This window comes from Toxotes jaculatrix, chromosome 1, assembly GCF_017976425.1.
Source record: "Toxotes jaculatrix isolate fToxJac2 chromosome 1, fToxJac2.pri, whole genome shotgun sequence".
Classification (NCBI taxonomy): Eukaryota; Metazoa; Chordata; class Actinopteri; family Toxotidae; genus Toxotes; species Toxotes jaculatrix.
The window spans coordinates 10,045,072-10,071,876 of NC_054394.1; the positions used below are offsets into that span (position 1 = coordinate 10,045,072).

The 26,805-nt window shown below is 43.2% G+C and overlaps 1 protein-coding gene across 12 annotated transcripts in view; it reads right to left on the bottom strand.

The window, feature by feature from the left end:
• The window catches only part of celf6 (CUGBP Elav-like family member 6), a 126,606-nt gene that overhangs the window by 29,832 nt on the left and 69,969 nt on the right, over nucleotides 1-26,805 (bottom strand). For 11 of the 12 annotated variants that reach the window (XM_041056264.1, XM_041056195.1, XM_041056633.1 and 8 more), the window contains exon 3: nucleotides 6,177-6,225. In XM_041056264.1, coding sequence (XP_040912198.1) covers nucleotides 6,177-6,225 — 49 coding nt within the window. Of the gene's footprint in view, nucleotides 1-4,560; nucleotides 4,564-6,176; nucleotides 6,226-26,805 lie in introns of all 12 variants that reach the window. The other variant, XM_041056037.1, reaches the window with a different exon arrangement.

Consider the following 26,805-nt stretch of genomic DNA (forward strand, 5'->3'; position numbering starts at 1 on the left):
CTCTCTCTGTATCTTTTTCTTTATCCTTTTTTGTCATGCCTCACCCTACTCTTTCTCTCCAGGCATAGAATTAGTTGCTGTGAAGTCTACTTCAAAATTTTCTGCTTTTGTTTGCCAATAATGGGAATATTCTCTTTAAAGAATTATTCTCCTGCATCAGTGTCGTGGTAAATATTTCTTTTTTTTTCTTTTTCTTTCTTTTTTTTTTATGATTCTATCACTTATTGCCCACTGGCAGTAGACAGGGAAGCTTGGTAGTAGTAAGTGTTCAGAAAGCATGGACAGCTGCATCCAACGATAAAAGATGCCTGCTAGGCCGCTGGGTGCATTTCAAATGCAGAGTAATGTTCCAGGCAGCACAACAGAGAAGTTGTGCTTCTTATGGACTCATTAGAAAAGCCTGACGCTGGTGCGCTGCTGCCTGGGAGGCCTGCCACCAGACACGCTCACACATGTAGGCGTACAGACTGGGTGTGCAAAAATGTTGGGAATGGCTTTTAATATTGAGTTAGACTTTGTTTTGCATCATCTGCTATATTTCCCGGTTGTGTGGAGGGTCCAGGAGTCTGTTTGGAATCAAAAGGTGCCATTTGCTCTCAGAATAAGTTTTGTAGATAATGAGCATTAAACATTTACATCATGGGGAGAAAAACAAAATCCTAGAATAAACTCCTTTTGGATACATTTGCAGTCTTTTGTTGTCTTACATTATTTTAGCTTTTTAAATCTGGAGTTAATAGTACATTGGCCACAACACTTGCATTCTTAACAGAACAGACTTAATTTTCCTTCTCCAGCTGACTTCAGAGAATAATTCACCTCTTACAAGCCTCATTTAGTCACAAAAACTTTCTTGTGAAAGAAATAGTGCTGTAAACAGTTACTTAATTGATTAATCATCTGTTAGACAAGCAATCACTAATAAAACTAAATAACAGGGCAGTTATTAATGAAGAATGTGAATTTTTGGACTCAACAAACATGGCAAGTAGGTGCCTTTGGAAAATATGATGATGCTGCATAGCGAGCCAGGGGACAATTACTTGCAATAATGGAACGATAAGGATGACTGAAAGGTATCCACAACAAATACACTGGGAATAAATCTCTTTCAAAATAGAGCAGAGGAAAACATCAAGACAAATGGAAGCACTTAAACTCAAAAGAAGATAGTTTCTGATGCAGCATAAGACGTACGTAGATCTCGCATTGTGCAACCATTGATCATCATTAAAAATATGCCTACAACCTTTCCTTAGCATGGGAATTGGCCCAGCGAGAGAATACCCAGATGGTCGATAATTTCAGCCAGTACAGTATTTCAAAGTAATGTTGAAGTTTTGAGTTTATGGATTTTTTTTTTTAACTTAAAATCATTTGTGCTGATATTAACAAAGTCAGTATGGATAGTGGGATGAAGGTTAAAGACAGCAGTTTGATACTCAGCCATGTATTCAGGAAAGAAACTCAGGATCTGCATTGCAATGTTAAAAGATCTGAGCTGCCAAACCAGTTGGACTTTGAACATTCTAGTAGTCTAGTACTAACATTCAATATCATACATCAGCTTTCCTTTTTGAGTGCAGGAGGAACTGCAGTGTTGTTGTTTTTTCTTAATGTAATTTTAGAATTCAGAAGTGCTCAAACTTGATGTAAAATTCAGTGGTAATATGCAATAGTGAAGTGCAGTGTTGAAGTTAATATAGAATGTGTAAAATAATGTAGTGAGCTAATTGTAAAACAGCACGCAGGATGCATGTTTCTGTTCAGCTGTATTTCTCAATCCCCACAAGCCTTCCCTTTGCCTTTAAGCTTCAGTCTTCATCTGCTTAATAAGCCCCATTCTACTTGTAACTCATGTTTAGTTCCTACCCAGCCAACAGAAGTAATTAGACCCCATCCCAGTGAAAATGATGTGCAACCACACACTAAACCTTTCTGCTGCTGGTCCCAATCTGATGTATGCAAGTGGATTATCCAGTATAGTGAGGTGGTAAATGGAATAATCAGAGGAGAACAAACATTCAAATTGTCAGTGTATCAGGCAACGACGAAGGGATACGGGCTTCGTGTTTGTAAATGCATTACTCGTACCTCTAGAGCTGTCATATCCATTTACCCAAGAGAGTGGGAGGGGAGCTTCAAACCTTCTGGTATGTGTGATCAAAAACCAACACAGAACAATGGAGGAACCTTGTGAGGAAATGCCTGGTGCGGCTCCTGTCCAAATATTTTAACTCTTTTTTTTTTATATATTAGAAACATCTTCTCTAATGGTTAGTCTCAGTCATGGAGCTCAGCAAAAAAAGGTAATTTAATTCAACACCTTAACACCTTAAATTAACACTGCAATGGGCAGTCCTGGAAGTTCCTGCATTATTGTGTATGACCATGTGTTTCCATGCCTCTGTGTGCCTCAGTGTATTTCTCAGTGCACACATATCAACCGCTGCTAGGGTTCTTCTTGACTTTTCGGAGTTTTGCACAATCGTGTCCAGGGGCACAGAGGGATCTTTTGGCTTCATTTGCATGTAAAGTGGAGCGCGCTCCTCTGTGGGCGTGAGGTGCCTCCAGACAGCCCCTCCCCTGTGGCCTGCCAGACTGAGCCAGCCAGCAGCCCTCACTCTTCCCTACCTGCTGGGGTGGGGCATGGCAGCACAGTGCGCAACATCTTAAGGTCCTGTCAATCTCTCCTCTGCCCGACTGGGGTCAACCTTCTGAAGAGCAGCAGGTTGGCAAGGACAAACACAACCCATTCACAAAGACTCCCCTCAGCCAGACAGACAAATGGCATGGACAAGATATTAAAAAGGCTCACACAGGGCCGCTGACTTTCAAATACAGGGATTGCAGCGCTGCTGGCGCTGTATAAGTATCCAATAAAACAAAAGTAGGGGGAGCTAATAAACAAGTAGCGTGAGAAGACTGTGTAGACAAATGCACTGTGAGTGGCACATTGTGAAAAAGTCGATGTTGATGGAGGTTGCTGGGCATTTCGGGAGAGTGTTGAAACCATCTTATCAGAGTTAATAAAAGGAGAGGGTGTTGCTGGCTGACCCATCATCTCTCTTCTCATCAGTGTGGGCTCCAGTCTCACAGCAGTGGCTGGAGGAGTGGGACCTGACTCCAAGATTGTGTTTAGATAATGGCCATCTCCAATCATAGATAATCTGGCCCCATCTTTTCTTCACAGACACAGCGGCAGACAAGGTCAGGGGGAAAAAGATTCCTGGCGAGGCAAGGAGGAGATAGGGATGGGGCGGCTCTGAGATGATTTACTGCTGAGATTCACTCAGCTGCCTCCATCACCCTCCGTTAACTTTCTCATCCTGTCGTCTCTTCCCCTCTCGCTCTTTTTGTCTTCCATCTCTCACTCTCTTGCATTCCTCCATGGGCCTTGTACTGAATCCCTTCCCCTCTCTCTATCACTCGCTTCATCTCTCCCTTTGCACTGCAGTACCAATGAGACAAAGAGAGGGAAAAGAAAAGAAGTGTAGAAAGAAAGCAGTAGAGAGAGTATGAGAGGTCTACTTTTCCTCATTTCTGCCCCCTTTGGATTAGAGCAAATTGCTTGGGTTTCAAGAGCAGATATAGTAGTGTGTCTGTTCCTGCACTGACCACAGAGCGAGTGAGCAAAGGACCCATGCCTCGACTGCACCTCAATATCTCTGAGTTGAAATCATGGTTTGATAGAATTGGGCAGAAAAAAAAGTGGTGTTAAGCACATCAGATAAATGCAGACTTTGTGGGGAGGAGGTCGGCTGACTCAAGGAACAGAAATAGATTTAAAGGCTGTGAAGCTCCCCTCCCATGCTCCATTCTTTCTAGATAATCCAAGGAAAAAATAAAATAAGACATGAATCATTGTAATAGACAGCGAGAGAATCAGCTCTGTGATCCACAATGGCAGCCGAGCGGCAGGATTGTGCGGCGCCTGGCCCCCCTAGTCATTTTCTGAGCTCTGGTTTTACTTCTCCGCCTGACACTCCCATATCCCCAGAGAGAGGATGTCTCTCAGGGACACCGTGAACAAAAGCAGGACTACTGGAGTCTCCAAATGGAGTAATGGGCCCTAATTCCTTCACAGGCACGTAATTGAGACCCTTGCACAAGTTCCCATGACAGATAATTGCTGATGTCTAGGTAGTGATAAATGTGACTCCATCGTAGAGGTGCAGACGCCCCAGTTCAACCCTGGGGTTGACAATCTAGCAGCCCCACTGGGATTGGTGTACCTGACTGGTCCTCTGCCTCCCACAGATGAATCCCTCACAACTTTCTCTCCTTTAGTCAGCCCTAGCACTGGGCTGTCTATTTTCCTTTAACCGCAGACCTTCATAGTAAATCTCATTTCATTGTCAGCCACGACTGTGGTTTACTTCCCTGGCCTGTCTGCTGACTTCCTGTTGCCATTAACGCTCAATATCTCTGTTGGGGCCTGTCTGCTTGGTCTTATTTCATTCTGTGCTGTGTCCTATCCTGTCCTCCCATATAGAAAGTTCATCTGACAGACTAGCAGGGGCTGTGCCAGCCTAAGAGCCCTCTGTATTTCATTCACACTGCCTGTTCATCTCCCTTCTCTTTCTGCTGAAAAAGGGTTGTAATTGATATTGGGACCCATCCATCCTCCCCTCTTAAGCCCAGAGATCCAATTTATCTTGGTGAGAATGCCGATTGGCTCTCGCCCAGGCCTTGTCGGTCAGACTTTGCCTGTTTTTAGATGGCCGTTAATTAAAGTGCCGCCATGACAAAAATAAGATCTACATCGGGGTGTGTGTGGCAATAGAAATGGGCCATCTGATTCACACTTGACCACATAAATCAGTGAAGTGGCTCAGTCTAATCTGACCTAGGCAGTCTAAATCACCACTCTGAAATGCAAGCATAGGGCAGACACAGACCGGTCCAATTAGATCCAATTTTACCCATGTAAATCTTTAACTGGTTTAATCTGCATTAACCTCAGTGATGTTAGTCACAAATGGCTTCAGAATGATCTAGTCAATCACCATGCCAGTCAGACTAAAGATGGAGGGAGGAGGCTGTGCAAGAGAATCAGCACAGTGTCTAAGCAGAATTGCATATTTTAATGTCATGATTCAACTTACAAGTTCACTTTTTAAGGTCTAAAGTTCTTTTAATACAACTGATCTAATTTAACTTATAAGATGCATATATGATGCATGTACAGGATGCCAGTGGAGTCCAACTGGAAGTCTCACACCACAGATTACACTGAATCTTTCTCAGATAACTCGCAGATGGTTCAAGAATAGATACATTGCAATACCGTAAAATCCCAGTGTAATCATGACAGTACTATTAATGAGGCAGAGAGACATATAGGTAGATAAGTAGCTAGCTAGATAGGTAAGTTCAAAGACATTATTGCATTGTAGATGCTTAAATGGATCGTGTAAAGATGTGTGTTGCTTTTAAACTAGAGTAAAAGGGACTGTGTATAGCAATATATAAGTTGTACTCTTATTTCTAGACAAAAACAGATACAGTGTACAGCACAAAGCAGTTTCACGCTCCTTAAACCACGACACATCACACTTTGAGAGACCTGTTCTTGTCTCTTCTTGTCTCTTCCCTTCATTCTGCGGCTAACAAATTAATACATTTTGTCAGATTGATAGTGTCTCTCTTCAGGTAGTATCTCTGAGCTGTTTCTGTAAGTTTATGTGTTCGTGCTTATCCGTGTGTGTGTGTGCGTGCGTGCTCCCCTGCCTCTTAACTGTAAGCAGACTTTACTATCACTCTGTGGAGATCGAAGGATGGAGATCCTCCCCTCCACATCCTTTCCCATCCACTCTCTCTCATTTCTTTCTCTCTCCATGTCTCCTTCTCGTCTTTGAACTGCTCCCAGAGACTGTGAACCTGAGACAGCCCCTCTGCTGGCACAGATGGGAAGTCAATAGAAGCAAGTGACCTATATTACGGGCTACTCTACTAACTCCCAGTGTGTCTCAAGTGAGAGCAGAATATTAAGGATTGCATGCGCACTATTCCAGTGTATTTGTGTGTTTGTGTATTTGTGTGTTTGTGTGTGTGTGTGTGTGTGTGTGTGTGTGTGTGTGTGTGTGTGTGTGTGTGTGTGTGTGTGTGTGTGTGTGTGTGTGTGTGTGTGTTTAAGGGGGGTGTGCAACAGAGACCAGGAGAAGGTTAATTACCTCCTCGTCCTTCGCTGTCGGCTGGCTTCACCTGGATGGGCCGGTTCATCTGGAGAGAGAGAGAGAGAGAGAGAGAGAGAGAGAAGTAGAGGAGAGAAAAAGAAAGAGAGAGAAGGAAGACAAGGGAAATCCCTGGTTAGCATGCAATGATAGGAACAACCGCTGCAATATGCGAAGTGGGAAGGGAACAAGTGAAATGTGGCAGTGCTCCTGGTGTTAATGTCCTGAGTTTGTCCTGCTCTGTGGACTAAACACAAAAATCAAACAGTGACGATGCCATAAAAGAGATAAATCTGTGCACTGCTCTATGCCAGTGTGTTTAATTAATCCAGGGCACTGCCTCTAGAGATGCCTGAATTCCCCTCACAGTTCAGCAGAATTAGCACTTTTCAATGACGGAGCCACACTGGGTGTCAGATGGCACTTGGAGATTAATGCCATTACATCAGCCACTCCCAGCCCCACAGGGAAAGGTCCTTTCTGGCTGGCCCTTGCTCTTCCTGTCCCCTCCTGGCTCCAGACTCCCAGTCACCAGCTACATCCTGCTCATTCCTGACCCTTAGCAATACCTCTTTCTCTGTCTCCATCCTTTGCACCTCTCTTGCCTCTCTGCCAGAGACCCTTTGGAAACTCACGACCAATATCCTACTTGTCTGGATAGCCAACCCCACCCTGCCCCAGCCTTCCCCTCCTGGAAACTATTGAGAGCCACCGGACAGCGTAGCTGCAAAACAGCTTGTGAAAGGTTAACAGTAGGGAATCGATAAACAACCTTTGAAGATCCATTTCATAGTGAAGTGAAAGCAAAAGGACGCCAAGCTAACATAAAAAAAAACCCTTTTAAAAACTGCCTGCCGTGAATAAAAACTCCCCTGGTTCTTTTTGCTCCCCTGACTATGGTTTCATTTTTTCTCACTCCCCGGAGTTTGAATATGAAAACAGAAAAACACTCGATCTTGTGCCTTCTCTGAAACAGGAATAATATTCCCTCTTTCCTCTGTGAGAAAGGTGGGTTTTAAGAGCCACCCTCGAAGACCCTTGCTTATTGAAGCTACCCACACATGTCATATTTGGCATTGTGTTTTATATTTGGCATTGTGTTCTTCTGGCTTCAGTTGGCAGTGGGCCTATCTTTCTAACTAGGCCATGCGGACAGGTCCATCATGTGAGTGCCAGTGAATGGCACACGGTACTGCCCACTCAGATCAGTCAGCTAGGGCGGCACAGTGGGTGTTGGGCCCTCAGGCAATGCAGCACTTGACAGCAGTTGACATGAGTCCGGACCACGGCCAAATATAGACCTGAGACTGGTGGGCATGTATAGACAAGCGTATACATGGTGGTACCCGGGGGACGTAATGTACTCGCCAAGCAATATGCTGTGACACTGGAACAAAGCTTTGAGAGGTGACGGATGCATCACAAAGACAAGTGTTTGAAGCCACACACAGACACAAAGGCGTAATAACACTCATGCAAATGGACCTGCACACACATGCCAACTTATCTCCACACAGATATGAATGCTAAATGTTGTATATAAACTAGTATCTCAACTAATATAACTAATATCTATTATTGTTTTTCTCAACTTAACATAACATGTACACACTAACATACAAAAGAAATACTGTCAAATCACATATTGTTGTCTTTCATATTGTAGTGTTTCGGGGTATGTTGCCTAGTTAGAATGACCATCCTGCATATGAGCAGAAATACGAAGGTCATATACTCAGTTTATGCAGCTGTCAGTGTCTGACATCTCTGTGTCAGTGTCTGACACTGACGTGCTGACGCAATGCTAGTCACTCTGAATAAACATCATCCATCAATGCTAACAGCGCTGTTCTAACATAACATATATCCTTTAACAATTATTGAATTGAATTAAAAGGGAAGTAGGTGAGACTTCTTTCAAGTCTTTAAAAAAAGTTTGAGAGGGGAAATTTCATTACGTTCTCAAGGGGGACTGAGAGTCCAGATGTTTCAGCTATGCAGCCATTACTCTGTCGGAGACTGGCTCACTGAGGCTCGGGGAGGATGGAGTCCTGTTGGGTTGTGTTTATAATATGGATCAAGGGCTAAAGGACCCTTTAGCATCATTATTATTACCATCTTTGTATATTCTTAAACATCCAGACTACAACTCTTTCTATTGTCCTATATCTTGCTGGATAACAGCCATCAATACTGCATTGAAAATGTTTACACGTGAGTCTTAAGTAAAGTTCAGGTTGGGTGAAGTGTTGATGTATGGGAGTGTGTTGTGGGGAGAATTAAGGTCAGCGGGAGCATTGCAAGCAGTGAGTTAAGGTGTGCTGTGTGTACGTAAAGTGTGCAAGTGTGTCTTGCTGCAGCTCAGGTTGGGGGCAGAATTTGTCTCACGTAAGAGGTTTAGGGTAGTCCCACGATCCCTGTCCAGTGATCAGTCAGCTTCCAGGTCTTAAACGCCAGCGATTGGTCAGGAGGCTTCATTAGTAGCCCCTGAGCCTCTGCAGCAACAAGAGTCATTAGACAACCCAAAAGTACACTTGTGGTTGCTAGGCAACCGAGCAGAGCTGGCCGGCAGGCAGGCAAGGCAAGCTGGCCGTTGGTCTGCGGGCAGTTTGCCAACCAATTGGCACTCCTTTCTTTCTTCTTTTTTTCTTTGCTTGGTCCAAGGAGGTCATAGTGAGAGGGGAGGAAAAAAAGATTTCTCAACTCCCGCCTTCCAGCATGTCCCACTTTCATGTCCCTTTTTAGTGACTGTGACAATGAGTTTTCAGAGCGAGTCTGCCGCAACTTTAGCTCCAGCTTTCTGCCAAATTGTGGAGTTCAGCTTGATGCCATACTGTGGAGTTGTGAGTAGCGCTCACATGCATGTGGCAGTAGTTAAGAACTCTGCTTCCCTGAGCTACTTTAGAGTGTCCTCTACATGTATTTTCTTGTGCAAACAGGGGGAATGTTTTTAACACACAAGCTTATTGCACAGAAATCTTGAAGTTGACTTTACTTTTATCCTCTCTCTGTCTCACAACCACACACACACACACCGTGGCACAAAAAGTCTTGGGGCTCAATAACAGCAGGTGGCTTAGGTGACATTTTAATCCCTTATTACTGAGTGCAGGATTAGCCAACAGATCAAGGCAGAGTTAATTATATGAATTCATCAGAGGCTGGGCGAAGAGGCAGCCTGCTTTCCCCTTGGGCCAGGACCCACCCCCACCTCACCACCCACCCTTTGCGCACACACATACACACACACACACACACATACTGAGGAAGAGGACAAGTGACATTCTGTCTGTCTGAGAAGCTAGCTACTTCCTTATTAGCATTGCAGCAGTAGAAAGCTAAGATAACACATACAGTGGAGCCTCCAGAGATGCTGTAAGACAAATGACATCGACTACCTTCCCGTTGGGCCCTGCGAAATGAACTGCATAGACATTGGAGAGGAAGACTACAGGCTTTTTCATCCTGCAGACGTGTGGCTGCCGAGGCTGAAAGGAGTTCAACACCCCCCCGTCTTGCTTTATCTTTGTCTCTCTCTGCCCCTTTGGCCTCCAAAACCAATATGCTTCCCACCACAGCCCCTTAATGGGTTGATCAATGCTGACAAATAGGCAGCTCATGCTGTCTTGCCTGGGAACTCACAGCTCTGTGCCTGTGCGCTGCTGCACTTAGAGAGGCCATCTCTCTTTCTCCTCATCTCTCCCCTTTTCTGTCTTTCTCTTTCTTTCACTCACTTTTTTTCCCTCTCCATATTTTCTCCTCGTTCATGCTCTACTTCCTTTATGTCTATACATTCATTTTTTTTCTTTGTTCTAATCTCCAGGGGCAAATCTATATTTTTCATTCTGTTATGATGAATAAAAGTCAGCTGAAGTCACGGAGGGGTGGAGAACCAACAGTGTGGAAGAGAGGAACTTGCTTACATTTTCCAGTAAAGGACTGTGTGTAAGTTTCAGAGCACAGGGCTGCGTGTGTGTGTCTTTGTGTGTACATGCATTCAAGTCCATCTGTCTTTGGCTGGTGTGTCTGATTGATAATAGTGCAGTGGAGAGGAAGAGAGACAAGGACACCGCTGGCCTTTGACCGCTTTTGACCGTGCTTTGTGAATACCACTGCTCACAAAGCAAGCAAGGAGAAATGCTATCTAGCACTCTAAATACAGAAAAATGTTCTCTCAAAACCATGACAAAAGTGTTAGTGTTTATACTCTTTCTCCACTGTTGAGTCACTTTGACTGTAACTCTTGCACTTCTTACTTTCTTTTTTGATGACTAGCTTTACCCAGTGTGAACATGGACTTTTTTCTTTGACATGGACTTCTTTTTCTGATCCAAAGTTGAACTGGATGAATAAATAACACTTGTGAGAAAGTCCTGATCTGTACATTTAAAGCATTTATCTCAGTTGTTAGCTTCTATTCAGTCTGCTGAACCTGTCTGGAAAAGTATGCATGTGATTTATCGTCCAACTTTAGGGTTGTTATTTATTTTATTTCTCATTTTTAAGGACATGCCAGTCAACTAGGAAAATTTAACATACAGTGTGTGCTGTACTAATTTGTGCACCAGACAGAACAAACACCAGAGACACGCAGATAATTCTGAAGTCTCCTGAGTAGATATTTGGTAATGTGAGCACCAGGCTAAACCCACAAAAAGTCCTTTAAGTGCTGCTTGTGCAATAAATGTCAAGTCACTCAGGAAAAGACAGCGAGCTAAAGGGTTAGAATATAAAATGAAAAATATTTCCAAACAATGGGTTCAACAAGGCTGTAATGAAGAAAGATTTTAACTACACATTTACAACGATCAGCTGAAGTGTTGTATCATGTGCACACAGTGCACAACGAAGGCGTATCCGGACGCCCCTGCTACATTTGTTCCTCAGTGAGCATCCACACTTGATAGTCGTGCTGGGTGAAGTAGGATATTAATAGGAGGGTGTGGTGATGAATCATTACCTTCTGAGCCAGTCACATTACTCATCTCGTAACTTTTAAACAGCTGTGCCAATCACAGCGGCACATGAAAAATATGACTCACCAAATGAAGGGAAGAGTCTAGACCAGTTTGTCTACATAAAAAAATATTCTTGTCGGTAGGTTCAGAGTGGCAAAGACACAAATATACAGTTTGTCTTGACAAATAAGGCACCAGTGGCAGATGATCTGAATTTTTGGCCACCAGTTTTGCCACAGCAATAATGCATGGTTTTATTGTGAAAGAGACACTGATCCATTTTATAACTATACGTGCAGTGCAACTCAGTAGGAGAGTTAAATTAGTATGGTAGAAATGAAAAAGAAAGTGTCACATTGTCTTTGCTTTAGTTTGTTCTATTTAGGAAATGAATAAAGTTAGATTCATTTAGTTTTGGCTGCGTCTAAATCAACAACAAAGCCACTACTGCCAAAACTGTGATTAAGCATTACTCTGTTTGAGCCCTGCATACACTGACAATTCCCCCATATAATCCTGTTTACATGACTTTCCCTGGAGAATTGTGGAAATATTTTTTTTTCCTAAAACAAATAACTTGTTTCCTCAATCAAATTGAACTGAAAAAAAATTACACTAGTGTTTCTTCTCTACCACGCCGGATTTGTCACCAGCCAGGTTATCACAGCTACAGATCAAATTCTATTGTTAAAATTTAAGAAAAATTTAAATTCAGTGCTGCTTTTGGAAGACCTGTTGAAATGAAGGTAATGCTACATGCAGCCGTTGCCGTACTGTAACCCAGTAATTTTTGATGAGGACATGGATGTGGAGAGAGGATCTGTGGGACTCTGTGGTCGTGAAGGATTTCTGTTGTGTGGTGTAAATAGTGAACTTTGAAGTTTATCCCAAACCTCTTACAGTGAAATGTTACAAACAACTAAATGAAGAAGAAATAAAACTAATACTATTTAATTATTTTTTCTTTGCTGTTATTTCATCTCACTTCCTTTCATTTCATCCCACACGTCAGATACCGTTTAGTTTTCAAGTCATCAGATACCATTCTCTTGATAAGCCATCCATTGTTTGATGCTTCTCATTATCATTCATTCTGTGGTTTCGCCGTCAGTGAATTCATTTGAGCTGTTTATGCCATTTACAGCCTTTTAAGCTCAATTAAAGATGTTTAATGCAGATTGACTTTTCTTAAAAAGCCAACAAAGAGCCAGTGGCACTGGCTGACACAGTGGAACCTCAATCCAAAAGGAGATATAAGGATATTAAGACCCTGACTTTCGACCATTATAAAACCACCTGACCTCTTTTGTTATCATCAGTGTCTTTGGAGAGTTGAGTCTTTTTTTTTTGCTATTTAAAAGGTAAATTTTTCTTTTCTCCAGCTTATGTCATGCCAGCTCTAACATCAGGAAAATAGTAAATGCAGACTGGACAAAATTCCTTGATGCATTCAGGATCTGTTCAGGTAATGCCATTGCTTTTTTCCTTTGAATAAAAAAAAATACCTGCATTTTGAAATAAAATTATCTCACTGTAGGCTTATCTTACTGGCAAGCAAGCTAGCACAGCCTGTACTGTACCAGCCCAAATTACTGCTTCCATCACCCATTGCTCACATGTCAGGACATCCTGCCCCTCATTTCTGTGTGGAAGAGAAACAGGGCCAGCGCAGCGGGAATGAGTCTTTCTCTCAAATTGGTGTGCGAGTTCACAGCAGCTTCCCTGTGAGGCCAGCGAGTCAGGAGAGGTTGAGCCTGCCGTGTGTGTTGGAGGAGATGGGTTAGAGCTGGAGTGATCACACGCCGCCTGTCTCCCTCGAAAACACACGAAGGAGGGCTGTGTCTGCCTCTCTGCGAAGAAGAGGGAGAGGGGGTGCTGACAGCTCAGCAGAGGGTGGCTGGCGGTGAAATGCGGCCTATTTTTAGCTCTGAGTCCGACCTCCTATTTAAAGACTAGGTACTTGGGGTCGGTTTGGGGAGGGGAGGGGGGCAGCAACAGCAAAAGAAAAAAAATTATGCGTGTATCCTGCTAGCACAGTATTCCCTGGTGTGATGCTGCAGCGTCATAGGGGATCATCTCTGTGTTTGTGTTTTGTCTCTGTAATCTCTGTCCCATTTTCCATAATTACCTGGCAATTGATTTGGCTTTTAATTTATCTCCATGAATCCAGTATTGGCTTTTTGGTCCTCAGAGGGGCCCAGCTGAACATCTGAACCAATCTACACCACCTTGCCTTGTTTGGTCCGGTCCAACCCAATCTGGTCTTGGGGACTGTAGCCCAGCCTACATTCATAATAGCCCTATTCTCCCTTCCTATTTTTAGTTTTACTCCACCGGTGCCCAGCAGGCCTCCTCTTGAGGTTGGACAGAGGCAGACAGAGGCAGAAAGTGGATGAGAAATCGAGCCATCATGTTATCCTTTGCTCCATAAAGCCTCTGTTCTTCCTCTGACTGTAGATGGATTGCTGTGTAGATCACTGCAACCAATGGCCAGTACACTATATTACATTTATTGCCCCCCCTTTTTTTTCCTCCCTCTTCCCGTGGATATGGGGTGGATGGAAAGAAGGACAGGGGGAGTCAGGGTAGAGGTGCATCGGGGGGAAGGAGGGGGTGACGATTCGACACAGTGAGACAAGACTAACAAATTAGTCAAAGTGACAGGGAGTTTTATGAGGTCTGCTCTTGTGAGGCGACTGCTGCTCTCTCCTCTCTCTCCCTCTGTCTCTCTTTCTCGCTCTCTCTCTCTTACTCTGGGCCGCAGGGACACCATGCTGGGGCCGTGTGTGTGTGTGTGTGTGGTACATATTTGTGCATTTGAAAAGGAGAGAAGAACAGTGAAGTAAGTGGTGGAATATGGAAGAAGAAAGAAGCAGCAAGCAAATGTAAGGTACAGAAAGAAAGAAGGGAGAAACAATGGATGCAAGAGGCCCAGTGATTAAGAAACAAGAAGTCAGAGGCTCCGCTTTGCTTTGAGTCCTCCTTTTCACTTTGGATGTCATAATGCGACAGCCACTCTTACACATTTGGCTGTCTTCAGTCTTAACATAGAGAAGTATTTATGAAGTACTTAATTCATTTTTCATGTAAAGACTGTAAAGTACCTGGATGTCTCGTGCATCTATGGAATAACTTTTTATAATGGTAAGTATTTAACATATCTATAAGTAATCTTCAAAATGTTATGTATATTATTTTATCAGTGGAACAGTCCAAGTTGATAATAGTCTGCTGCCAATGCATACACAGAAGGTTAAATACACAAAAAGCCAGAGCAGGAATCACAGCAGTAACCTGGTACCTCCCCAGGAGCATCTATCACTCTGCAAGGCCACAGAACAAATGTTTCTGAGCTGGTCCAGGAAAAAAAAAGTCAAAGTGGCTCACAGTATAAAAAGGAGTGGGAGAATAATAATAAGTGGAAGGTAATGACACACCATGCATCTGTCAGATTTATGAGTGTATATCCTGCTCTGCTCCTCTCATATACCTGCCGGCCGGGTCTGCGCTCCAGCCCCGTACACACCACAATGCTGATGAGAGGAGTCAGCGGTGAGCAATCATAGAGCACAGAGCAAAAGGGAGAATGAAGCTGGACTCACTCCGCTATGGGCAATGACAGCATCCAGCAATTGAGCTCTGAAGGCCCAGAGCGCACAAACACACACATAAAAATGGCCTGCACAAATGCACAAAATCACAGAGAAGCATATAACAAACAGGCAGCCAGGGCCATGTCTAGAATATATTGAATATGGGACTTCAGGTTCAGCAAGGGGGAGCTTATTGTCATACAAGGATATAGACTGATATAATTGCCACTATGCTTAGAAACACATGGAAGTGTTGCACAGTGTTAACTACACTGTTTATGTTGCTGGAAGATGCAGCGGTGCTTCTGTTTTAATTGAGTACTGTTTTTATCAGGCTACACGTTGCCCCACACTTCCAGGCTAGCTTCTGTTGCACCAGGGAGGAGAACAAGAACACTGCAATATAAACAATGCAAATTTTTAAATATTTTATGAAGTAGTAGAATCCATTCAACATGTTTGTTTGGCCTTTAAGATACACACAATCAGCACTCATATAGTGTATCCAAAGGCTGATGACTGCAGCCAGCTTATTGCTATTAAAAAACTTTCTCTTGAGTCAGATTCACAGGCTTGTGGCTTTTGGGAATTACATGTAGAGAATAGATGACACACATTTGGTGAATAGACTTTTTTGGTGTCTTTCCATGGTAGGTAAAGTTTGCATTGTTTGAAGTTTTCACATTTGGTAACCCACAGATCAAGGTCAGGAGGTGGGTGAGGTTGTTCAATTGTTAATAATATTTTAAAATCGCTTATGCAGCATTTTTAACTGGATTCAAATTGTCTGCCCAAGATGTCTTTAAAAGGAAAATAAAACAACACTGTAATTTTAGGGAATAACAATCATTATAAGAAATTATGACATAAAATATTTCATTTACATGATAGATAGTATCATACTCATACTTTTCACATTACCATCGACACATAGAGACACTCATAGGCTGCAGATAATAATGCAATCTAATTAAGGATCTTGTGGTGTACATGCTTACATAAATTGTGCTCACAACAAGAGACCATCTTGCGATGAGCTCACCACCAGATCACACCAACCGCAATGAGTACTCAGTAGTCATTACTACATTATGGTTATGGACATGTTCAAACCACACCCATCTTTGAACTCTGTTGTCATTTTGATCTCAGCTTTGGTGGCTTAACAGTTGTGACACTTCTGTGGTGACAAATCTGTCCACAGACAGACAGACAGACAAGGCCTGCCAAAGTACTCATAACTGTCTCTGTGGTAGTTCCCGCTACAGTAGGTTGTCTCCAGGTTTTGCCATGATGACACACACAGGCTCAGAAGGTGAAAACAATACCAGCCACTCTGTCGCGACTGGTAAACATCAAAAACACCAAGCGACAGGATGACCATACACACACACAAATAATGGTGCAATATTTACAGTCTCATCTGAGTTAGCACATACACACACTGTAACAAAGCCAAGTGCCAGTACATTAGACAACCTGTGCGTCCCATCACATCACATCACATCACATCACGTCACGTCAGATCAACCCTATACAAACATCACATGACATAATTCCCAGTAAGATCACAGCAAGAACTGACTCACAGTAAGTGTACAAACATTACACATGTGTCAGACACACATTGTGTAGGTAGTGTTGGGTTGATAATGTGCACATGGTCATGTCTTTACCTGAGAGAGGATGTCATCACAGTGATAGCTCTCTCTTTTATAGCAGATGCACATGCAAATTACCATAAAATAACAGAAGGCAGTGGTATTCCACGTAAAGCAAGTCAAACGTGTGCTATAGGTTATTTAAAGTAAAAACCAACCAACAACCTTAAGAGCAGAAAAATATCTGAAGCACTTAAATGGTCAGTCTTTTCTTTTGATGAGTGCTAGTAGTAACAATGGGATACAGTACACTTAACATATATATCTTTTTTCTTTTATGAGAGTTGTCTTTTCTTCTTCATGCGCAACAAAAGATACGTTTTCAAAAATAATAGTTTTCTTGTTTTGCACTGTGATGTGTTTTAAGTCTGACATTTATTTTCACTTAGATATGATAACATCAGATGATGATAGGTTTTTGGAGAAAATGTTTGTCTTTGCTGCCATCACCGCTGATTTGGTCTTAGTTTCAGATATTTCCAGTGAGACAAAAAACAAAAATCCTTTAACATGTCAACAGATTAATATTACACGTTTGAGTATTGATTCTGTCAGAGATAAGATAAAATCTTATGGCATACTCACACACAGACTGTTGATAATATGTGGCATGTCTTACACACACAGATACACACACATCATGTATGTGACTACACACAAGGAACAGTGGATTTATAAACCTGCCAACGTGCACACAAACACGCCTTCAGTGGCAGCTCGTGGTAATGGAAGGCACAACCATGAAGATGCTCATCAAACACACACTATCATAGTTAAATGATCTCGTAAATACACACAGCAGAACAAACACAGAAATAAAATAATAATAATAATGATAGACCGCTAGATGTATTGTTGTAATGAGCAATAGAAGACTGTTATTACACACACAAACGCATTCATGTGGATAAACCAAGCACATGGAGACATACACACTACTATGTACTTTTTCACTTGCAAACAATTGCACGTACTCATGCACATACACACACATTCACATGCTGAGAAACTTGCGCAGAGATGCCTTTAGACACATACTAGCAGACACACACACACAGAAGCAGACAGCCCTGCAAGTGTGTTCCAAGACGCCGTTAGCACAGAAGGCTGTTTGTGAAAATGATCACATCAATCGAAGTGATAGATAAAAGACTGGGAGCAATTGATAAAGTGCCACAATTATTTGGAAGATGAATGGCTGAATTTGCTTTTGAAATTGGACTGGATCTCAGTGCAATGGAACAGAACTCATCATCATCAATGAGCCTGCCGTTAGATTGCTTTCTGTCACAACCCAATATCAGCCCGGACAATTGGATCCATCTGCCAAATGGGATCAAATAGACCTACTCACACAACATCAGAGGTGATGTATAGTGACCATGTGTAAAACATATTACATTGCAAATGCACAATACATCATTGTGTATGTTGTGTGTGACTGGGTGTAACGTTTGCCATCACAGCATATGAGTATGCTCAATAGAAATGATTTGAGATACATTAAGGGAACAAGTAGGACATGGAGGGAAATGATGGCACGAGCAATGCAAGTAGTAAAAAAAAAAAAAAAAAAAAAAAACAACTGCAAATGAACCCATCAATTCATATAATGTGTGTGAGATGATTGTAAAGACAAGGTATAGTGTGAGCAGCTCGAGATAGATGTGTAGTTTAAGAACAGCTTTAACATGAGGAATCATTTTCTCACATCTTCCAACACCCCGGTTCCAGGATATTTTTCTTTTATTATTATTATTTAAAAGAATATTTGCAAAGTTGCAACTCATAAAACTTGCACTATCGTATCACATAATTTATTTAAGCCAATAATTCCTTTGGCTTTTGCAGTTATATGCCTCATAATGATGCATTGGTTAACACAGCCTGAATATTTGAGCCACATAAAAATGGTAATAGATTAAACCAGGGGAGTGTATAGAGCTGCAGTGTGTGTGAGTGTGTGTGTGTGTGTGTATGTGTGTGCGTGCGTGTGTGCGTGCTATCAGTAAAGAAGTATTACTGCAGCTTACACAGGCCTTAGCATACAGAAGCGAGCATCAGAATGCACTGTATCTTCCCTGCATACACATTAACAAAGCCACAGAAGAGGGACAAACGCAGCAGGGGGTTGGAGGGAAACACGCTAAGTAATGTGTTGTGCTGGGAGAAAGGTGACAGGGGTCTGACGATACAGAGGAAGCGTGTAAATGGGCCTCTATTAAGGGAGAGGAAGGCTGAATGATTGTTTATGGCCACAGATTTGCCCAGAGAAAACATCTTTGCTCCTAAAATTAGTTATTTACCTTTTCTGTCTTCTGAGGCCGGGGTTATCTGCGGCATCTCCTACATCTATTTCACACACAACATAAATCACATGCACATCTGCTTCACCCTGTAAATCTGTCAGTGGGGATGACACTGTAGTTTTGTCTCTTATTTGCTGGATCATTTCATGTTTGTTATCCACTGTGACGTGTAGTATCCTCAGTATCTTGTGTACTCTCCATTCCTATACTGTATATCCTGTCCTGTTGCTCCAGAATGACCTAATTACAAAAGAAGTGCCTTCTATTCTGTATTATACTCTGCTGGTTTTCTATTCCTTTCTAGTCTAATATTTGGTGTAGCTATAAGATAAAGCCTGACAATCCCTGTCTAAAGCAGTGGCAGGCAAAAGTTAAGTGAAATGCAATTAATCTTTTCCAAGCACAGACACATGCACGTCTACACTGTACCCTATGCTACTGACATTTGCAATAAAATGAGCTTCTTTCTGTTTGTCTGTGAGGGAGTATGTGTACACTGCTTCCTGATATACCCTTCACCATCACATCCTGTTTTTTTTTCTTTAACTCTCATTGTCTCTGTCAACCTCAAGCACACAAAAATACCCCCCCCACACACACATAGACAGGCATGTATGTATGCATGCTTGCGCACATGCACTCAGAGCCCCACACACACACATACATACACACACTGTTCCTGTGCGGTCAGTGTCTGGGGGAGCTCTGCGGGGACCTGTGCTGTCAGAGAGCAGACCACAGAGTGTCCCTGGTCCCTGCTCCACCTGCTGTGACAGCTAATTAGGCCTGGCCACAAAGGCTGGCCTGTCTGGGTGCTGGAGTGGGTGTCGTGGCATGGCATGGCAGGGCATGTCATGGGATGGCATGGGGATAGCATGGCCAGCTGATAAGGTGCCCTGCCATGTTGTCCGGGGACACGCTTAACCTGGGAACACCCACGACCACAGCGGTGCGTTCTTGTCTTCGTTAGGCTCCCCTTCAGTCATTAATTACGCTCACGCGCTTCTATTAGTCCTCCATTTAGGCTAATCAACAAGCAGGGCCCTCCGCTGACATCACTAGCTCACATAACAAGTAGCGGTATTTGGGGAGGGGCCCTTCAGAGCCGTTTGTGAGTGTTAACCCTTCCTCAGCAGTAATGAGCCATCCTTATCTTGTGGTGCACCTCAGGGCCTTTTGTCCCGCTCCCGTTGTCCGACACCCCCCAGCCTGTTCTTCTTGTGCCGCTGTCATTAGGAGACAGCAGCAGCTAGCGCCAAAGCTGTGGTCGCTGCAGGCAGACAAGGAAGCTTAAATAGCATGGCAGGAAGTTAACACTGCAAGGGGGGCAATGTATTTTTGGGAGGGTTGGGGATCAAAGGCGCTGAGGAAATGGGATAGGACAGGGCAGCCAAAGCCCTTTGGGGGTGTGTGTGTGTGTGTTTCTTTGAGTCTATGTGACTCATATTAGATATGAGGAAGGGAGGGAAACACAGGTTGGAGATGGTGACAGGGAGCTCAGCCGTTTGCCTGGACCAGCAGGGAGCATGGGAAAGGAGAGTGGCCCCCTGAGCGACTGCACAACCTTCTGGGGTTTAAGCTGCTGGTTGGAGGTAAAATTAAAAGCACAAACACACACGTAAAAATACACAGACTGAGCTAAAATTTGCTAGTTCTCCTTGAGGAATAAACATGCAGAACTTGAAAGTGTATGTTATCGCTTTTTGATTACCACATGCACACCCTTACATACACGCACACATCAAAAAGCACACACCTAGACTTAGCTTCAATGTGTGACTTTTGACTTAGTGTTATCAAGCAGAAGTCACACATGCTGGGACTAGTCACCCTCCATATAGTGCCATCTATCACATAGATTCACACCTAAACACATCTAATTTGTGTTATCTAACATGTATGTGTATTTATCTGTAATGAATGCCATCTACCTCACAGATGCACAAGTTTAGCTTTATTTAACTTCTGCCAAAGCAAGAGTCAGAAATGTGTGCATGTGTGCATTTTTGTGGAAGGAGGAAGAAATCACAACTCAACCAAGCTGTGTCCAAAACTGTAGGCGCAATTTATCTTCCATACTCGAACACTGGTCACATTAATTTACCTTCAAGCTAATGTCTCTTGTGTCCCTTCTCTTTTCTGCGCCTGCATCATCTTGTCTTGGCAGTGTCTGGCCTCTCATGAATCTGTAGTTCTGAGGCTGTGTTGTGTTGAACGCCTGATTTACATACACACTGCTACGACTGGACAGTTGTCGTCTGATGTCTCTGCCGCCGCCAGAAACACCAACAACGTCATTTACTTGTTTCCTCATGTCATTCTTCTTTTTAATGTCTCGTTAAAGATACGTCGCAGAGAATTGGGAAGCTGGAGGCCACCACAATCAGCTTTTCCTCTAGTTTGTTTTAAGTTCATTTGCATAGCGGAGTAGACTGTGTGTCTCCCTGTAGTACACCTGGGCTCTTTTTGAGTTGGTCGAGCTCAGCAGGCGGTACAGGGCTGCAAATCCAGATCTAATTCACAATGAGAATAGCAGCTGTCGCTGTCCTAGCTTTTGGAATCCATATTTGTGAACAGCCCATGATGCTTTGTTTGCTTTATCTTGCTTGTATGAAAGTGAGGGACATAGCTGCTCTGTGCGACAGTTAGGAAGCTGTGGTCAAAGCTGTAACTTTCCAGATCATCATACACATTTAAAACCACAGACAGCTATAACAAGATATTTTGGTGTCACGTGGGTGAGTTGTTGGCCAGGCAGAGCCAAAATAAAAACACAAACGCATGGGCATGTAATAATCAGGTATGTCAGTGTACTCTATGTTCTTGGCAAGTAGCTTTCATTAGAATGAATGGAGCCCCATGTTTGAATACCTTATCTATTGTTTAATACATCCATGGTAACTAATCACCCATGGAGTATAGCTTGGAGCAAAGAACTTAGCAATCGTATCCAGCTTTACGGACCAAAGAACATGTTCAATAATTTACCAGATGAGAATCGTGGACCACGCTGAAAATAAGCAGAATGGGCGAGAAAAGTACAACAAAGTCGGAGAAACCTTCATTAGGCTCATGTACGTGGCTTCAAGTTGACTCCTTGGCACAATCCTTGCCAATTACTGCATCCCAAAACCTGTGCTTAGGGCAATGGGTAGCCCTCTCTGTTCTTTACTTATTAATCCCTGCCAGGCCTGCTGTATGGTGTCCTGATTGACTGTTCATGGTGAAAAATTCATGTCATCTCATTCTTTTCCTCTGTTTCGTTCGCCTTCCTTGTTACCATTGCTGACCAGTAACTGAATTTTCCTGTCTTCTAAGCTGTAATTTAGAAGGGTGTGCATGCACTGCTGCTCTCTGGGGGCTATTGAGGTTGAACTGTGTGAAACAAGGCTTTAATGTTGTTGCTGAATAATGTAGCCATGTTGGTGAAAGCTATGTGACTCCTAAGTTGCGGTGCAACTTTGAAGTTCAGGACATTTGAAAGATGTTGGTAATGGTTACAGCAGAACTTTCCTTCCACAGAAGATTCTTTGCATAAACACACAATTTTCAAGAAAAGTAAAGGAAACCGTAGAGCAAAAAGGAAACACGTTAGCGCACCTATGTGTGTTTGTTTGTTTTCTGAGTCATTTGTTGGTTAAATTTTCTCATTTGCAAATCCACAACAAACAAGCATATGCACACATTCAATCATGCCTGCACACGTGTAATTTGTGTCAAGAGAGGCTTGGTATGAAAAGGGTTAATGCACTATTTTCTAGCTCTTATCGGTACTTGTAAAAGGATAAGGAGAGGAAAAGTGAGAGATGGGGGGGGAAGCGAGAAAATGCCATTTGGGGGGGAGAGCCAAGTGGGTCTGCTAAACGAGTGGATTCTTATGCAAATACATGCTAATTTATGCGCACAAGGCAGTGGCAGCGCCCGAGGCTGCTTTGATTGGCAGTTGCAGGTCTGTGTGTGCTGAGGAGGGACGCTTGGCTCCGGGTGCTTCTGTAAAGTTGGGCACGGCTGCCTCTCCATGTTCTACATGCTCTGGATTCACCGACTGCACACGTCTGTAGCCTAGCCTCTCCACCGGACTAGTCCCAGCAACCAGCAGGGCTGCCATCCAAAAAACTCTCCACACACCAAGAGCTAGGCTCAGCCAGCTCCAATTCCTCTATGGCTGGAAGCAGCCAGGGCATCATTATAAAATCAATGCCCCAGCTTCATCTTGCCTCGCTGTGTGTGTGTGTGAGCAGGAGGAGCAGCGTTCTGGGCTTGTTTGTGTTGATTCTAGGGGGTGTTTGTGAGTGGCAGAACAGCAGAGGCGCCGATGCAATGCTCTCCACGCTCACTAATGGGCTGACAGAGAGGCTCGAGGTCAGGGCCTCCCATTACTTGAGGAGGGAAACTGGCTAAATGAATAGGAACCTGCACCTAGCTACTACCCAGAGGAAATGTAAATGCCATTTGTTTCTGTGGCAAGGTGTTGTCATGCAGAGCAGTGGTACATCTTGATAATGTAAACATAAATTCCTGAATACGTTGATGCCAGAGTAATTGGGGAGCTGCTATTTATCATTTTTTTGGCAGTTTTTTTGTATTTGCAAGGCAGGAGGAAGAAAAACAAATTTAGCCGGGTGAGGATGAAGCCATTACCCTGTCTATTACTCATTCATACAGGCCCCTAGGCCAATAGAAAAACACTTGGAAATCACCAACATAAAATAGAATATGTTTCCAAAAAATATAGTGCATTTTACGCTACCTCATAAATATACTCAGTTATGATGAGGTTCGTTGAAATGAAACAATGGGGACATTTTTTCCACTATTCTGCTACAATAATATAAACTGTACGTATGGTTGTACTCATGCATGTGTTGTAAACATCCCATTCTAACGTGCAGCCATCCCTGTGCCCCCCCCCCCCCCCCCCCCAAATATCCACCAATCCTCCACCCTCCCACCCCCACAAACCCCCCCCCCCCCCAATCCCACCCCCAAAAACTCAGCTTTTCACACGTGCCAAAACAGAATGGGTATTTTTAAGGTCTGCAATTATACCCTCTGCAGAGTGTAGGCAGCAAAATTACTCAGTTGGCACCCCCAGCACCCCAATCTCACACTCCCTGAGCACCCTATCTCTGTGGGAAATAAAGCAAAACCATTTAGACAGATCTGGAACAAACACATCCAAACCTTTTGTTTGTCACACCTGGGGACCATAAATGGATTCTCATCATACAGTAGATTGAAAATTTATGCTTATTTACACCAGCATCCCTCTCTTTCCAAATATTGCAGTCACTTTGCCAGCCATGAAGTGGCCCCGTATCTGCCCATGTTGTCCTCACTCAACTAATCTCCCCTCTCCAGCTTTTGATGACACCAGAGACACGATGTGATGTTCCCTCATCACCCGTCACACGTTGCCCGGCGTTGGCTTTTTGAAATATGCATATTTCACCCCCACTCCCCCTCATCACTGTAGAAGCAATGAATAATACATCTTTTATTATATTATTGCAAGAGATTTGTAACACTTGAAACAGAATGCAATATGCAGTTTATCTCCATGCATGGCGAACACAAGGTGCTTCCGTAGCGTCTGTCTGTGTCACCAGGCGAGAGGGGAAGAAAAGAGGAGAACAGAGGAAACAAGCTTGTGTGACTTCTGACAGTCCATCAGCCTCCTGCGGCAATTATTCTCCCGGCTGAGGGGTTGGATGCTGAGGCTGGTGACGGCCTTCGTGCGTGTCTACACACTTAAACAAAGGATGTGTCATTCTGAACGTGTCTGTATGCTTTGCGTTACTTTGCAACACAGCATATGGTAATAGCAGCTCATGTTGGCATACGTTTGGTATCCACGTCAGTGGCCGAAGCCCTGTAAGCTGTTGTGACGATTCAGCTGTTATACTAGCCATAATCCTTCTACAATATCTTGTCTATACCCATACACAACAAGACAACACGAAAAGAAATTATAACATGACAACTGCACCGGTGAGTCCATTAAATATACAAGATATCATCACTGAAAAAAGTTTGTGCACTGTACTTTTTCAGGCTTTTTGTTCTATCCACTAACCTTTCAAGACCTGGAAATTATTACATTCATTTCCAATATTCTGCAGACCTGTGAAGAAAATCTGGCATTATTAAAAATCCACCCTTAATCATCAAGCGCCTTTGTTTTGCTGCCGTAACCGTGGTCCATTTTGAAATTTAATTTCCTGAAGTAGAGGGTCGAGAGCTGATGCCATTTTAAATGGAATAATTGAAGTGTTTTTGTTTTTTTTTTTTCCCTGCATGTGTGAGCAGCGGTGTTTGTCATCTGCCTGCCTTGTCCTCTTAGAGATGGAAGGGTGAAAGCGTGCTGAAGGCCTGCAGAAAGCCCTCCAGCCTTTATCGTTTAATTTGACGAGAAGGCGTGAGGTGAGCTGGAAGAGGAAATACGTCTCGCTGTTGCTGTATACCACTTGAGAGCTCATTCACTGCCTGGGGCTATTGACCACACCATGTCAGGTTCTGTGCTAGAAACGCGTCCCCACATAACACTTAAATTGCATTTGGACCTTGGCTGGGGTGAGCAAATGCCTGGCCAAAAATCAATGGGAGGATACAAGCCTCGGTGGACACGAGAAGGCGTTAGCTTACATTCCAGCTATTGATGAATGCCAGGTACATTTCATCAAACTACTGTAGCTCACTGAGTTTTTGTTTACTGTACACATGCAGAATTTGAGATCGGGTAGCTGCTTACAGAGACTGTACTGGAGTGAAAGGTTGGAGATTTATTGTCAGTTTGGGATATGACTTCAGTGTTGTTCTTTCACTGATGAGTCTACAAACATCTTGAGGGAGGTGGGTTAAAATGTTTAAAAAAGAAAGTAGACGGATAAATAAACATTGTATCGCAGCCTTGCTTCGCTGATCTGTGACTAACTGGATAGCCATTAAGGTTTAAAAATCCCAGAGTGTGAAACAGACTGGAACACATTGAGCTTCAGCTCAGCAGAATAGATTTTCATTTCCTTAATCAACTTCCTTATTCATCCTTTTTTTTTCTTTTCCAAGGAATTAATATAGATCAGTGTTAATGGGAGCCAAATACGTGAGTGGCAGCATGCGGGGAGCAGGCTCAGTGGAGGAGAGCAGGCTTTTCTCCTTCACCAGGAGCAGCATCTGTTGCTCCCCTGCTCCAACACTATTTACAGATAGCTGCCATTATTTACGCCTGATGAGATTCTATCCAATTTGCCAATCCACACTGTTCACAGAGACACGGACAACACGAGTGTTTAACAAGGAGGTATCGCAGCGAAGCTTGTCGGTCGGCGCATGCGGCTCAGCTGAGACAAATATGAAAATGATTTGTTGCTATGTAACAAACACAAAAGAAGGATTAATATTTATTTTGGTGAAAGAAAATGCTGGTGTGCAGCAGGACAGGTACAAACACACACCTGTGCACTTACACTGACACACAGGTGATCGTTCACATGGCATGTATACTAAGTTAAACAAGCTTCAAATTCTCATATCGGTGGGTTTAACAAAGAGATAGACCCTGTTATCCATTGCTTGGTCACCATTCAGCATTCAGGAGAGGCAGGCTAACTGAAGCGCCCCAGTAAAGAGACAATATGTAGACTGAGATAAGGATTACACAAAGCTCTTAGGATAAAATTCTCTCCTCACCATGTAACAGCCCCCCTTCACAGAGCCACCAGAGCCACATATTATGTACACCTCTGCCTAACTACTGTGCCTAAACCTCAGATGAATCCTTGGAAAGTTTGATGTGCCAGCTTTCAGCTCTAGGCTAGGTGGGTGAGTGTTATTTTTCAAGTGAAATAATGCACTGTGAATATTCTGTGCAAGTGACTTTTTTGTGGATTTTGGAAATCATATTCTCGCTCTGACTTCAGGGACTTCACAGGAAGAGGATTTATTTATGTCTGTGTTTGTGTATGTGTGTGTGTGTGTGTGTGTGCATGCGTGCGTGCGTGCGTGCGTGCGTGCGTGCATTTGTGTGTGTGGGTCTATGACGGTGTGCAGAAAAGACAGGAACCAAGAAAGAAATGACAAAACACACTGCTGAGAGAGGAAGTGACAAC